This window comes from Vanellus vanellus (assembly GCF_965231255.1).
Source record: "Vanellus vanellus genome assembly, chromosome: 8".
Classification (NCBI taxonomy): Eukaryota; Metazoa; Chordata; class Aves; order Charadriiformes; family Charadriidae; genus Vanellus; species Vanellus vanellus.
The window spans coordinates 14,917,691-14,931,298 of NC_138913.1; the positions used below are offsets into that span (position 1 = coordinate 14,917,691).

The 13,608-nt window shown below is 40.9% G+C and overlaps 1 protein-coding gene across 1 annotated transcript in view; it reads right to left on the minus strand.

The window, feature by feature from the left end:
- LOC309674938 (putative cation-transporting ATPase 13A4) overlaps positions 1–13,608 on the minus strand; it is a gene marked incomplete at its 5' end in the record, with an annotated part of 40,975 nt that overhangs the window by 21,002 nt on the left and 6,365 nt on the right. The window contains 10 exons of the mRNA XM_082487128.1: positions 1,983–2,140; positions 2,579–2,749; positions 3,974–4,105; positions 4,754–4,826; positions 5,235–5,369; positions 6,182–6,251; positions 6,736–6,816; positions 6,908–6,978; positions 9,308–9,445; positions 11,945–12,118. Of these exons, the coding sequence (XP_082343254.1) occupies positions 1,983–2,140; positions 2,579–2,749; positions 3,974–4,105; positions 4,754–4,826; positions 5,235–5,369; positions 6,182–6,251; positions 6,736–6,816; positions 6,908–6,978; positions 9,308–9,445; positions 11,945–12,118 (1,203 nt within the window). The remainder of the gene's footprint in view (positions 1–1,982; positions 2,141–2,578; positions 2,750–3,973; positions 4,106–4,753; positions 4,827–5,234; positions 5,370–6,181; positions 6,252–6,735; positions 6,817–6,907; positions 6,979–9,307; positions 9,446–11,944; positions 12,119–13,608) is intronic.

Here is a 13,608-nt window from a genome sequence, read left to right on the forward strand (position 1 = left end):
GGCTTTAAAAATTGCAGAACTACTGTTTGTACAACTACTTCTTACGTTGACCTTCTTGATGCATGAGAATGAGTGAACTGTTCTTAAAAGGGTTTCAGGCAAACTCTCCAAAGATTTAGAAACCAATAGAGCAGGGCTGTAGGTGCACTAATAGGCCTTAATTACCCTCACTAGTCTCACCTCCACCCAACCCCCCTGCTTATGGGTTCAGGAGCTCCATTTAAGCTCAAGCCTGGGCTTTCAGTCCCTGTCTGAGCCATGTTGTAGGTGTACCTGCCTCTAGTACTGCCTCCTGCATGGACACCTTTAGGTGTGTGTTGCAGCCTTGTCTCTTGTCCTCATCTTTCTTTGCTTCGGACTGGTCTGCCTGAATTATTTACGACTTTGCCTTGCCTGGGACTACTGATTGGCTGTTACCAGCATGCAGCTCTCCCCACCACGTTCAGATACACTGTAATTGTGTCAGTGAGGGCACCACCTGTGCTCTGGTCACCCTTGCCTTCTCCTAGGGAATAGCTGGCCCTTGTTGCTTTCTGATACAGTAAGTCTTAGTTATATATTGAGAAACTCGATTAAAAATATAATACAAAATTAATTGACCCTTGATGTATATGGCACATTAGAGAAGAGCTAACACAGTCTTCACAGACAGAAGACCTGGAGAACCTAGAAAACATCAGTGAACCTCCTCGAGAAAAATCAGAGAACCTCCTGGAGAACTCTGGAAAACAATCAATGGAGATGTGGGTGACTCAACTGATACAGGACAGTTGGCTTTGCAAAAGTTTTTTCCCAAAAGCTCTCAAGGATATTAAGCTGAGTCATAACTTAGTGAAGGTTCTCTCCCTTCCGTTCCCCACCCCCAAATGACTATACAAAAAATATGAAAAAAAAGGCAGAAGAAAATGGAGAGTTCTTTGTAACATTAGTAAATTTCAGGAATCTGTGTTTACACCTGTACTGTTCAGGGCTCTGTAACATGGAAGGAAGGTGGCTGAAGGGGTGGCCAGCGATTTATAAATCATGAATAGTACAGGAAACATCAAATAGAAAGCAGCTATTTGCTACTTCTCTGCAACAAAAACCTACAGTGCCCCTAGTGATTTTGACAGCAGCTTTAAAAGCATTTTTATGCAGTACATAATGAAACTGCGGGAATCATTGCCACAAGTGCTGTCAAGTCCAAGGCATAAATGAATTCAGAAATATATTAAACCACACTCTGGGAGATTTTCAGTGGCTATTACAGCTAGATGATCTAGATGATAGAAAAGACAGCTTACTGAACTGTTAGACCTTTATCTTCAAGAAGTTAAAAGACTATACCAGACTATACCAGGGAAGAATTATTCTATACATGCCCTACTTCCTAACCAGTTTCCATAAGCATTTGATCCCAATAACACTCAGAGTCAGTGGACAGGGATAGATGGGTCTTTGATCTAAACCGGAGTTTGTGGAAAGATGCCTTTTCACAATGACACATCAGTGTGTGTCCCATTTAGCCTGTAACTCACTTGTGATTTTTCTAGGAATGTACAAAAAGCGCTACAAAAACTCTATAAAACATACTTGCAGAGTGCTAAGATCTTGGGATCTCCCATTTTCAGAGCTCTAGAAAGTATTACACTAATTACATACTGTGATATTTACATGTATCAGCAAGCACAGAGCAGGCAACACACAGAAGCAGTCTGCATACAGAAGCCTGCTGATAAGACATGCAGCACTTGTGTAGGATTTGCTAAGACCTTAGTAGAAATTACTTGGGAAACAGTGGGGTTTTGGGACTTTGGAATTGAATGTATGAGAGCCTGTGCATTGCCACAAATTCAATTACATTGTAAAATGGCCTCATATACTAAGGCAAAAAGGAGAGTGACAAAGACCATATTTTTATATATAAATGTATAATGAAGCCACTCAAGTTTCAAGTCTCTCAAAAATGGGTGTGACCATTTCTCCTGCATTTAGTAACTCACCCCATTAAGTGCAAATACACACACTGCGTAGATCATTCCAATGGCTGCAAATGCTATGAGGCACATCAGGAACCGGAGGGCATCTCTGTACAGCTTGAAGTTCATGGGTTTAGGGTACAGAATGGACCTCACCAGATCCCCTTTGGCTGTACTGAAACCTGGAAAGTCAAACTAAAATCATTCCAAGGGGAAAAACATTTCCAAAAGTTCTCTACAAAGAATGGAGGGCTTTAAAATGACTCATAATTTCTGTAACTTAAGAAAGAAGGCCTAGATCTTTCATTTCAGTGTACATGACCTTCTTCACAGAATACAGAAAAAAGTTACTTTTGTCTTAAGGAGGAGGATTTTTTCAATGTCTCAGAAGCAAAGCAAAATTCTTCTTTGTAATCATATGCTAGTGTTTTTTGCAAAAGTTATGCCAAGCAAACAGAAACAATGCATAATAGCTTAGCTCAGCCCAGGATATTGATTCTCCATCTGACTGTTGTGAATTTGGATTAATGCCTTTAACTTAACAGGACTGGGCACATTAAGTCAGACTGTTCCAGTAACAAAAAGCATGAAAGGAAAAGCAAACTGAAGTGTTGACTGACCAGTCCGAAGCACCACAGCTTTCACTACTCCTCTGTCATCTGCCTTGGTCTGTATGACCTCTGTTCCACAGAAGAGGACATGTTTTTTGTAATCCTCTGCACAGTGCATTCTCCAGGGCTTGATGTTATCAGCTTGGGGTAAGTGGGTCTTAGTTACCGGAATACTTTCCCCTAGGGTAGATTAGGTCAGATGAAGAAAACATCAGTATACCTTAAAATCAGGTTGCTGACTTTCAAATAAGTACAGTGTCTAGACATCTAGATGGTAAGTTAAAGGTATTTACCAGAGAAACCAGTTTAGAGAAATGTTACTTTTATATTGTGACATCTTCAGACTGAGTAAGAGATTGAAGACTAGCGAGCATGCAGACTCTGCCAGAGAAAAGCTCTCCTTTGCAACGGTACAACAGCTTCATCTAAGTCTGCGAACTGAAAGCTGTCCAAGGACTCCAAACCCTGGCTGTAGATATACACACTTGAAAAGAAACCTGAATTGGAATTGCATGACTCCACTTGATGGCCACAAGTTGTTTACCTAGTTTGAACCTCACGTGCAGCTCCCCACACTATTCCCTTAGGCAGATTAACCATGACATGCCCCATTTACCTTTCCAAGTAAAAAGGAGAGCCTTTAGCTCAGTGCTTGACAGCTGACAAATATCCTACTTATGTCAGAGCAGATACACTAAGGTGAAGCAAAAGAAATATCTTCTGACAGCTGAAGCTTTCTAAACGAAAGGGGTTTCTGGACTTTCTCATTTACATGACATTTCAGAACTGTGGGTTTCAGCTCAATTCAGATCAAGACTAAATTTAAAGACAAGAAACAGAACTATGAACATCTCCTGCACCAAAAATCCTGCTTTGCAGTGAACTCTCCCAGCAGGTGTGTCCTCTACTGTTATCACATGAACGTGGGGCTAAGTGTCTGGAGAGCTAGACAGACACTCCAGCAGGTTGGAGATGTTGCAGCGATCAGCAATGAGACATTCAGAGTGACCGAGAGAAATCCCTACAGCCTGAGCAGACTGTGGGCCCTGCGTGGGAACAGCTTTACTCTGTACTTACTGCTGCATCTCCTGTCCTGCTTGCTCCTCTTCACTGTCCACTCTTTCCTTTCTAATTAGAGGGTCCCTTCCTAAATTCTTCACACCAGAAAGGAAGAAAAGGTTGAACTGCCCTTCCGAAAAGTCCATCTTGTCTATTTAGATAAGCTAGGGCTAACTACATTCAGTCTTTATTATAGCAAACACCCGAAAGAATCCCCTTCTAGGATAGCTACAGACTACCTCATAATAAGGATTATACATGATAACCCTGTATGTCCTGTCACTGGCTGAAGCCATAGGGCTATGACAATGCTTTGATGGTAAACCTGGGAGGGATAAGCTGTACCTGTCAGCATGCTTTCATTTACAATGCACTGCCCGCTGATCAGGATGGCATCACAAGGCAAAAGGGTTTTGCCCTCTTTCAAAACCAGCGTATCTCCAGGAACAAGATGGTGTGATTCCAGCTCTTGGAAACCTGTAGGTGACAGGTAATGCAAACTTTGTGCTTCATATATTTCTATGTGGTAAGGGGAAAAAAATACAAGGAACTACCTGCTGAATAAATTGTTGCTTCTTTATAACGGCTGATAAACAAAGGACCACAAGTAGGACCTAAGAATAAAACCTCCAATATTTAGAAAAGCCTAGGCATCAGTTCAAACTGCAGAATCGCTTCTTATCTCCCCAGGAGCCCAACCAATGGTTATTCTTTCAATGTGCTGACCTAACTGAAGAAGCTTGGATCTACATTTCTTAGTTTGACTTCATCTTTTTGGATTGTGCTCTAAATACCATGGCAATGAACAGAATTTGCATGGAGCAATTAGGTGGACTTACAGCCATTTAATGGCTGTGTCTGGCTTTCTCAGCACTGCCTGAAGAAAAATGACAAAATTTTCCTGATAATTTTTTGCTAAGGCTGTGTTCAAACAGTTATGAATATGACTGATGTGCTACAATATACTTTAGATCAAATTAACCCAATCTGCAGAAACTAGTTAATTGAGCTGAGGGAAAGAAGAGGAAACTGCTCTAGAAGGAATTCGATACTATACATTCTCGGTTTTGATATAAATTGCTATAGAAACAAAACACATTGAAGAAAGAAGTGTACAGGAGTCACCTTCCTTATTTCTGCAGACAGTGACCATGATGTTGTTATGAGACTCAACCAGTCTGTGCAGTTTAATCGATTGCTGTAAATTAAAGGAGAACACACAAAAGTGTTACATCTTATTTACATGATGCAATTCATCCACTAACAATTATTCCCTTTTGTTATTTGTGGTTATGAGAGCCCTCATAAACTGGGGTCTGGCCATGCCAGAAACTGTACAATCATACAGAGAAAGAAACTCCCCACCCTAATTATGGAGAAGGTGTAACAAAAGGTTACAAAGCAAAGCACTGGAATGGAGAAGGGAGGATGTGGGTAAAGAACCACACAGAGATTATGATGACTAGGAGGTCAGGCCTACACAATGTCATGAGACTAAATCTCTGAGTAACTCTCATAACACTGTACATGCTCATGTTGTAATATCCTGGCCTTTCCCAGACATTAGAAATAAATCTTCCCTGTGGAAAAAGATGAGGTGTCTCACCTGTCTAAGATCGTATACAGTCAAAAAAATTGAGAGGAGAGACATGACTATGATGGCAGTGGCATACTCCATGTAATCTTCAGCAAACCACAGACACACACTGAACAGCTGGAACACGTAAAATGGATTTAAGACCTGTTAGGAGAGAGAGCAATACTCAAGAGCTGGCCACTTTTAAGTTGCCACAGTATACCCAGCCAGTCCATCCTGTTAGAAATGGGCTGGAATAAAAGCCATTGAGTTAACTGTTGTGTCTCCCAACCCCTTTCTAGTTTTGTTAGCAGTAGCTTCAGTCTAATCAGATTGGACCATTTCCATCTGATAGAAGGGCCAAATAATCTGGATCGATAGGATGTTATTTGGGATGTGAATGGCTCAGCCCAAGCCTTGTTTTGCTTGCTTCTTTACAAGAAATGTAACAAAGCTGAGAGAAGAGCAGGTTGTGCCATGAGGATGGACATCATAGGCACATCTCCACGAACACTGTTTAGGCCACATATAGCCAGCTCGTGTCTGAAGGAGATATTGGTGCTGTGCCCAGAGTCATGAGCTCATTGGATCTCTCTGCTGCTGTAGGCATGCACCAGCTACTGCTGTTCACTTAATCTCTGCTGATTAAGAGACAGCTTTTGCCTGGAAGGTTTGCTTTCCAGTGGAGCTTGTAAACATTCACTGACACTTGTAAGGCCAACAGAATGAGCTTCCAAGACACAGATACATACAAATACCAAGCAGCCATACAGGCATGGGTATGCAGGGTAAGGAACAATGGAAATAAATGAATTTATGGTGATCTCATGGAACAGCTTTAAACAGGATTTGAAAAAGGAGCGTGCTTGATGAGTGAGTACTGGAAAGCTAATTTGGACATAGGATCCATTATATTCTATACACACCAACTCTACCTCCCCAAGTAGTCTAGAATAAAAGCAACAGAAATGCTTAACCTCTTTGATGAGTAGTTTCCAAACAGGGATCACTGGAACATCAATAGTGTTTGGCCCACATATAACTCTCCTGTATGGGATAAAGATACATCCCTTATGGATAAAATAGTAACAATGTAGCTCACTCAAGAAGTTGCAGCTTTCAATAGTCCTGAGAACTTGTATCAAACCCAGTTTAAAGGCTGTGAGGAACTTTCTCCAATAAAAAGCTAAAACATTAAATGCCTGCACAGTGCTTATGCCAGCAAAGATGACTGTACCAGTGAAATCTACTTAGTCAAGAGGTGTAACACAGCCTTTTATGCGACATAGTTATTTCCTGATTGAGAACAATAACAGTGATGAATACTGAGGCATTTAAAAAACTTTGACAAGGAATACACAACACTCTCTAGCCCTTTTCATTCAATTTTTCATTCATGACCATTTAATCTAAAATTATGTGCATATTAATGGATACACAAGAAACTCAAGGAAACTGAGGAAACACCAACAGCAGTGAACTTACATCTCTGAAATCCGTATGTTGAGTATTTGTGTTTTAAAATGTGTACCTGACATTCTGTTCATTGCAGGTGAGACCAGAACCAAATTTGGCATGTATAGCTGAGCAAGTGTGGTGGTCTTCTAGGGCTCTATAATATAAAGGAGTATTTTCCTTAGGATGTTATTCACAAAGAAGCTTGACTTCCTCAGAGATTTGTGTAACCAGGGCATTGAACTCACCCAACTTTCTGGAACTCTTTTGCACAGATATTCCAGACATAGCGGATTTTTTGTACTTGGATACTTTTCACCTGCAAAACACAACAGGGACAACAATACATGCAACACAGCAAACAAAAATACTCCCAGGCATGTTCACAGATCTCAGCTAGGCATCCTCACTGCGGTCAAGCACAGACAAAGCAAACTACATGGGGGGCAGGGAGGGAGAGAAGACAGGACTGCATTTACTATCTCCCTAGTTATCTTACAGAGCGAGATCCTGACCTCAGTGCGGGTTCCAGTAAGCTTTACAGATCTTTAGGTCAAGGAAGTACGAAGCAGCATTCTTCTCTCCCCATTTTGTGAAGCAAGGAATACAGTCCTCCCTCTCGTTTCACGGTATGAAGGGAAGAGATCGCTGATGCAGTGGTGGGTACATAGGCAGTTGTCAAAGCCTGCCTTCAGTCAGTGACTCCCTTATCTTCTGTCTGGCTTTGAGGAAAGCAGGAGGCTTTGGGCAGTTTGCAGGCATGGTGCCGATTCCTTCACCTGAACAGATATGTCAACAGAGAAGAAAGGCCATCCCAGGATACTTCCTGAGTCACTGCTAATGCTAAGCCCTTGCAGAGCAGTTATCCACTAGGAACACGTGCTGCCATTTATAACTTGCAAAAGGAGTCTGTCCTGTCCTGCACAACAATAACAAAGCCTAATAGAGATAATGGCGCTTCATATCAGCTGGAAGAAGGCAAGGCTATACACATAAGTAATAAGGAAATCAGCTCTAGGGGACTCTCCCTACCAGTGCAGTAAGCATTATTATAGGCCAATGAAATCTATACTCAACTCATACATTGACTCAAAATGGAGCTATAACCACAGTCATTAACCTAACAAGAGGTCTGTAGTTAGGATTTCATGCAATAGGAGCTGCAATATTTGCAATGCTAAAAACTGGAGTGGGAAATAAGGGACTCAACTCGCTGCTGGAACAGGTCCGTGGACAGCTCTTGGGCACTACGTATTACTCTGTGGTCTTAGGTAGGTTAAACGGCAAAAAAGGTTTTATAATTGACTTACAAGTAGGGGCTTTTGAATTGCTAGTGAAGGATTAAACTGTTTGCTATTTGCTGCTTTGAAATCTGTTCTTTTCTATCTAGATGTTTTGATTGATATCAAAGTGGTGTTCAAAGAGCCTATTATTTGAGGCTATATTGGGCTTTTTTATGTCATTAATTTGATCCTCTGAAGAATGTTACAAATCAGTACTCACTTTCATACCGTGCTAGTTGATTAAACTAGCTGGCACTAAACTTTTTTATGTACATTAATATATGCCCACACAAAACAGCAGTAATAGCAACAGCTTTGCTCTGCTAAAGTTAGGTTTACAATGAAAATACCTACTAAAAATTACTATGGATATAAAAATAAATGCTAATAAGTTAGAAATCTATTTCCTGGAAGGAAAAATAGCACTTTTATACATTCTCTGGTGCAGTGATATTGTATCTATAATTAAGATATCGTTGGACTTGATGATCTTAAAGGTCCCTTCCAACCTCAACAATTCTATGATTCAAAGAGCCAGACATTAGCAAGTGTGCCACTGTATTCTTATTGCTCACACCAATTAAAGGTGTAATGCTAAGCAAGACATGTAACTGAACTGTCTGGTACTTGTTCTAAAATGGGGATAATTATATTTACTCAACTCATGAGGGACCTTGTGATCTGCTGGGACCAATTAATTGTCTACCTTCTCCCCAGTGCCTCACTGGGATCATGAAGCTACGGAACTTGCAGAGACCAGGATACATTTTTGCAGAAACAGTCAACAGTGCAATACCCGACTCCAGCAAATGTACTTTAAAGCATAAATTAGTACATACAAAGGCAAGAAAGCAAAATGTGTTTCAGACCCTCCTTGATGAAACATTCCTGGAAATACTGACACAGCTCTGCCTAGGCACTTTTTGGTTCTATTCCCCCTCAGCTGCCTTCCTCCCTGTTTTCATGTTGCTGGGGGAGCTGTGATGTTCGGTTCCTCACAGTTTACCTTCAGACACAGAGCCATCCCTAAGTTCCTTGAGTCCTGTGCCAGGAATGAGTTTTTTATTTCGAACTCTGATTCTTCACTGCCAACCCCAGTGTCTTGAAGCTCTCCTACTTAAAATGTAGGTCTCGTTTCAGGAGTAGTGAGGATTCTTTTTCATAACCCGCCTTGGAGTAAGAGTGGATTTTGTACACAGGTGACTACAGTTCTCCAAAATCTCCAGCTTATTTTTCTACAGCTCACTGTGTTCATCAAGCTGCAAGTTTCTTAGCTGGATAGGTTTCACAGCTCACTTTCACTCCATGAAGCGTGTCTGAGATTTGCTATCATCTCCCAGATGCTGCTGGGAATACTTAACTTACTTGCAAACTTGGCTTCATTATGGCTTTGCTGAAGATTGAGTCTTCCTCAGCAGTGGCTGGATAATCTGACCTACTTCTGATAAGTGCAGACACAGAGATCCATGTCACAGTCTTACGAGAATAAATTCGAAATTCATCCTAAATAAATATAAAAGAGAAGTGTCACAATTTCCCTCAAAATCAGACCAAATTCACTATCATCTTGGAGTCAATGATTACAATAGGCCTTTCTAGAGCACTGCTCCAGCTTTTTAAAAGAACTAACCAACAGGGGCCTCCCAGCACCTGTGACTGATAGGTAAATCAACAGAAGGGGAGCAGAACCATGGTCCTGTCAAAATGACGGTACTGCAAATAATTCACTGACTGCAAGTCTGAGGCTTGGCTGATAAGGATGGAATGTGAACGCTCAGGTCATGACCTAGGACAGACAAACAGTACAGGACAATCTGAGACGCAGTGACCATACTGTAAAGGGAAGATCAAACAAACCATAGCGCTGTACTGCAAAATGGATGTTTAGTGCCAAATACCTTTTCACAGTCCTTCCTGTGTTAACACTTCATTGGAACAAGTGTGTTAGCACCATGCCTCCCACAAAAGCACCACAAGCTTTTGCCACAAACTGAACTTGTGATCTTGCTATTTTTTGTAAAATATGTTCAATATTGGAATTGCCTGATAACTAGTGTTGGTAGTACAGTCTTAAGAGATTAGAGCAACTACTGTTAATAAGTACCCACATGTTAAGTTTCAGTCCTGAACACTGAACCCCATGCATTAAAGCCAACTATGATACTGACATATATCACATTCAGTGTGTGAGCAGTTTGGCAGATGGAAAAAGCTGATTACCTCAGCCAGTCAGGTTCTGAAAGCGCAGTTATTAAACTTCATTTGGAAATCACAACAGAAAAAAAAAAAACCCTACCAAAAATAAATCCTTCTGAATAATTTAAGCATTCAAAAAATTTTAATAATGTTTATATACCTTATTTATTTGTGCACTTTTCTTCTTAAACTGGTATTTTGAGTAGAATAACATTTATTTTCTGATAATTATCTTTAACTTAAATTTCAGAATTCGTAGACATTGGGATGCAGATTGAGATGGGAAGCAGTGAATAACACAGGTGCTCATTATTTGAACTAAAGTGAGTCAAAAGTCAATAACAAAAGTGAGTTAATAGGCTCTTATATTACAATTGCAGAGATTATGATGAATTATGAATGAAGGTTTTATGTGAAGCAAAAGAGAATTCCAAGGACCAAGCTGATGGGATTACTTGTATCCTCATTAGCAGCAGTCATCGCATTTGAGAACTGGCATAATCAGAATGTAGGGAAAAAACAAAACCTGTCATTTTAATACAAAGAACCACGAAGGAAATCTGAAATTGTCAAATGCCCAGAGCATACTTTAAGTGACCTTCCTGATAAGAAGACCGTACAATATGATTCAATTCTTGTTTAATTACATAAAGGATCATTTAAAAACTCATTTATCTGAAAAGTGCTTGGCATGGTAAATCCATTTAAAATGACTCACAAGAATAGGTAATTAAAAATGCAAACTGAACTGAAGATTAAAAAGGGAGATTAAACCTAATATGCTTCCTTAAAAAAAATACATAACCCATTATTAGAATGCAGATTGTTTCAATATATTCAACAGGCAGATCTGTGATTTTCAAAATCCAAGATTTTAACTGCCTGCTGCTCTGCTCATTTAAGAAGGTAGCTCAAATACAGTGGTAGCAAGTGATCCATTTTGCAACTGCACATTTTGCAAATGCCATTGTTCAGGAATCTCTGAAGCAGAACAAATCAAATTTCTGGAAGTAAACCAACCCTGCCAGCTTCTGGAGTATTTAGGCTCAGCTGGGATTCAGAGTCAAGTCTCAGTTTGCTTCTTTTAGTGTTGCAGTAGCTTTCATAAAATTAAATCAGGGTTTGTGTATGTTGCAGTGCTTCAGTACAGTCCTCAACAGATAGAAATCTCTATTAGGAAACTACTAGCAAAGCATAACAGCCCTGAAAGCATTAACTGTAGGATTGCGTACTTAATGGACATGGGGAAGGTCTGATGGAAAATTGAAACATACAGCCCAGAAGACAAGCAGTCCAAGCTTGACCTCTTGCTTATACACATTGCACACTGTTGGACATTGCTGGGGACAGAGCTAGACAAATCTTTGGTTTGGCCCACTGGCTAAATTTTGGCAGAGAGGACAGCCAAGTGAGGGAAAAAGGATCTGCTGGACACTGCCAATCAAACAGATGCTTTAGAATCTGGAGCACAGATCTGCAATGTAGAAAGAACGGGAATGGTGGAAGGGAGAAGGAAGGATTGAGGGCAAATAACACAGTCTTGAAACCACAGACATTACACAGTTTTCACCCCAATTTCTTTCAACTTGTTGTCTGATGAGCTGTTACCCTCCATTCCAACCATCATCCTACGCATAATTTGTGGAATACTTGAGAGTTCTTTAGATCAATGATGGTAAACAGAAGATATTATTGCAGGAAATCAGCAATGTAAGAGATTTCAGCTAACTGGATTCCTTCCAATTAACTCATCTTCCAATTAACTACATACTAGGGACTAATTTAAAGATTAAAGTAGGAACCTACTGTTGTTCTAAGCAGAACAACGTCTGCTTCTTCCAAGCTGCAGCGGATGCAGTTTGCCCACACATCCCACTCGGGTTTCCAGTAAAACAGCAGCAGCAGAGCCCCACAGGACAAGATGTATCCAGCAACGCACAAGGCCTTTCGGCAGCCTTGGGTTTTATAGCCAAAAATCTCCTGCACAGCAAAGACAAGGAAAAAATCATTACTCTTTCTCTCAAAGGAACACATGGAATACTACACTTTCTTATCATCCGCTGCTCTCCCATAGGTACTGTTTGGTATGATACTGTGAAAAAACAAGTCATAGAACTTGTATGTAGCTTCTTTATGTGTCCTAAACATGACTAGAAAAAATTTTGCAAGTTCCACAGAAGTTTTCATCCACCTTCACAAAATATGGAATGCTGTAGTCTTACCAAACCTCTAGGATAGTTTTACGTAGTTGTGAAACTCAGCATGAAACACTGTTCTGTGTGCACGAGTTGCAATAACAACAAAATACAGAGGGCCTAACCTTTAGGCCTCAAGTCAGGAACACAGATTTACCTGGTCAGCTTTTTTAAGGTCCCTGGGTAAGACAGATGAAGAAGTTGAATACAACTGGACTAGGGGATGGAGAGCGGCGCAGACCCACTGCAGCAGCTGAGACAGTGCCTGCTTCCTAATCAGAAGCACTACTGCAGTCTTGCCATAGCAATGAGTCTGCATTAATGCACCTACGCTTTAGAGACTCAGCTAATGTCTCTGCTGAACAACACTGTGTGGCTGCACCAGCTGGAGCTGCTTTCACAACTCGGACAGACACAGCCTTTGTTAGGGCTGTTACCACCTTCCATGATAGCTCCAGTATGGAGATTTTGGACCTTGCTGGTGTGCCACTATCCTAACATCCCAAAGTAATAATAACAACTGTTAGTAAGAACAACTAACGAAGACTTGCAGAATGCTTTACATGTTCAGAGGGCCAAAGGAAGCTACTCACTGTAGCTGTATGAGTAGGTATTATTATTCAATTTTCAAAGCTGGGGAAATTGTTACAGTGAGGCAAGGTGACTTGCCCAAAACTTCAAAGGGATGAGTGTCAGCATTACAGCTTAAGAGCTGCCAGGTCTTGGTACCACGTCCAAATTCCCTCTCAGTAGTGCTAGCAGGGACTTGGTAAAGGTGAAATTAAACATATACAGTGAATTTATAGAGGAAACCCAGCCCTGATCTAAGATGGGAGGCTGCATGGCTGCAATTACATCAGGTGACCAGGAGAATTTGCTAACATAAGGGTTAAGATTCCTCAATCTCCTTCTTCCTAGTGTATCTGCAGCAATTGTGCAATCTGCTTCTGAAGATCAGATATCTGCAGCCACAGATATTGCAAGATCCATTCATAAGGTGAGAAGAAAAGGCAACGTAATTGGAAGGATGAGTAATGCATAATTCCTGGTTCTGTGCTGGTGTCTTTGCTTGTTACGCAAAACACAGGCCCTACCCAGTGGTTCCGCACACTGCCTTGGCCTACCTGCTCTATGTCATTCTCCAAAAGACACACTCTGTCTTCCTAGGTAATATCCATGGGGTTTCTAAAGGGAAGAAATTGGCAGCTGTGGGAAAAAGGTATGGTAAACTACACAGGGGAGTGGCCTGCATTGCACAGGACCTGGTTATACCAC